General features: G+C 23.0%; 1 protein-coding gene across 1 annotated transcript in view; it reads left to right on the top strand.

Moving 5' to 3' along the window:
* Positions 1-1,900, top strand: part of LOC102671772 (nuclear protein localization protein 4 homolog) — a 13,112-nt gene that overhangs the window by 1,960 nt on the left and 9,252 nt on the right. Inside the window, exons 4-10 of the mRNA XM_006624327.2 lie at positions 1-22; positions 115-319; positions 400-535; positions 979-1,116; positions 1,179-1,482; positions 1,623-1,760; positions 1,838-1,894. The exon at positions 1-22 is cut by the window's left edge and continues 2 nt beyond it. Of these exons, the coding sequence (XP_006624390.1) occupies positions 1-22; positions 115-319; positions 400-535; positions 979-1,116; positions 1,179-1,482; positions 1,623-1,760; positions 1,838-1,894 (1,000 nt within the window). The remainder of the gene's footprint in view (positions 23-114; positions 320-399; positions 536-978; positions 1,117-1,178; positions 1,483-1,622; positions 1,761-1,837; positions 1,895-1,900) is intronic.

Below are 1,900 nucleotides of genomic sequence, written 5' to 3' on the forward strand. Positions count from 1 at the left end.
AATTTCTTTAGTATATGAAAAGGTTTGTATTTATATTATATAATATGACATAATAACTTATAATTATATAAATATTAAATTAAAAATATTAATATTTATTTTTGAAAATTATAGATCTCTAAAGCCTTTGAATTGAATACTACTGGATTTGTACTCTATAGAGAACGAAATCATAAAGATGAACTTCCATATTCTCACAGCAAAACAGTTTCAGGAACACGTCTTTCTCATGGAGATATGTTATATCTTGCTCCTCAAAATAATATACAATTGTGGAGTACTCCCTCAACTAGTACTGCCACCATTGATATTTCTCAAGGTTTTAATTAAATTTTATTATTTCATTTTTTTTTTATTTTAATTTAATATTTTAAAAAGTTAAATTTGACTCAATATTAGAACCAAGACCAATGGATGAAATAGAAACTATCAATCATACTAATGTTTCTCAATCTGTATCAAATATAATTGAGGATGTTGATGAACAATTATGGAAACTTGATGGTAAAATACAAAGAAAACGTGATGAAAAACTGTAAGTGAATATAATATAAATATATAGAATGTTAATATATTCATGACATAATTTTAGAAAATTTTTTAAAACATAAAGTAAAAAAATAAATACAGAAAAATGTTATTAAATTATTTGTTAAATTATAAATTTATATTATATATAATATATATAATATATATATTAAATTTAATTAGGTAAAGTAAGATAGATATTAGGTAAATGAAGATAGAATGAAACTACTTTATTTTCGTTTCATGATTATATTTACATTTCACTTTGTTCAAAGCAAATTGTTTATAACTTGATAAATAAATATCAAGCAATATTTCTATATACTAATTTTTGTATTTATTTTAATCTTTATTAACTCTTTAAAAATATCACAAATATATTAACATTCTATATATGAATAAATTTTTTTATATAAGATTAGATTATATATATTATAATTTGTTTAATAGTTGTAGACATGGTGCAAATGGATGCTGTGTTCATTGTACTCCTTTAGAACCTTTTGATGAAGCTTATCTTAAAGAACAAAATATAAAACATTTATCATTTCATTCATATCTTAGAAAACTCACTGCTGGTGTTGATAGGTATGTTCATATTGCATTATATATAAAATATATAAATATATAACACTTTACATATTTTATAGAGGGAAGTTTATACAATTAGATGACATAAACTGCCGTATAAAGACTGGTTGTAAAGATCATCCACCTTGGCCACGAGGTATATGTAGCAAATGTCAACCAAGTTCTATTACTCTAAATCGCCAAACTTATCGTCATGTCGACAACGTTATGTTTGAAAATTCAAGTTTAGTTGAGCGTTTTCTCAATTATTGGCGTAGCACAGGTCATCAACGTATTGGATTTTTATATGGAAGATATGAAATACATACAGATGTACCATTAGGAATTAGAGCTGTTGTTACAGCTATTTATGAGCCCCCACAGGTGATTATTTAATTAAAATAAATAATAATAACCATATCTATAAATATTTTTTTAATCTAAATCTTTAAATCAACTTTTAATTTAAATATTTTAAGTATGCATCTATAAGTGATATAATTATATATTTAATTATATTTTAGGAAAGTACAAAAAATTCTATACGACTTTTACCAGATGAAAAGGAAACAATAGTTGATGAATTGGCTCATTTACTTAATTTAAAAAAAATTGGATGGATTTTTACTGATCTTATAGCTGATGATATCAAGATAGGAACGGTAAATTTATTTATAATTTTATTTTATTTTTCATAATTTAAAATTCCTAATTAATAGGATTAATTTAATTTACTTAGGTAAAACATGTTCGAAATATAGAAAGTCATTTTTTATCTGCTCAAGAATGTATTATGGCTGGG

This window comes from Apis dorsata, unplaced genomic scaffold (assembly GCF_000469605.1).
Source record: "Apis dorsata unplaced genomic scaffold, Apis dorsata 1.3 scaffold_1036, whole genome shotgun sequence".
NCBI classification, from domain to species: domain Eukaryota; kingdom Metazoa; phylum Arthropoda; class Insecta; order Hymenoptera; family Apidae; genus Apis; species Apis dorsata.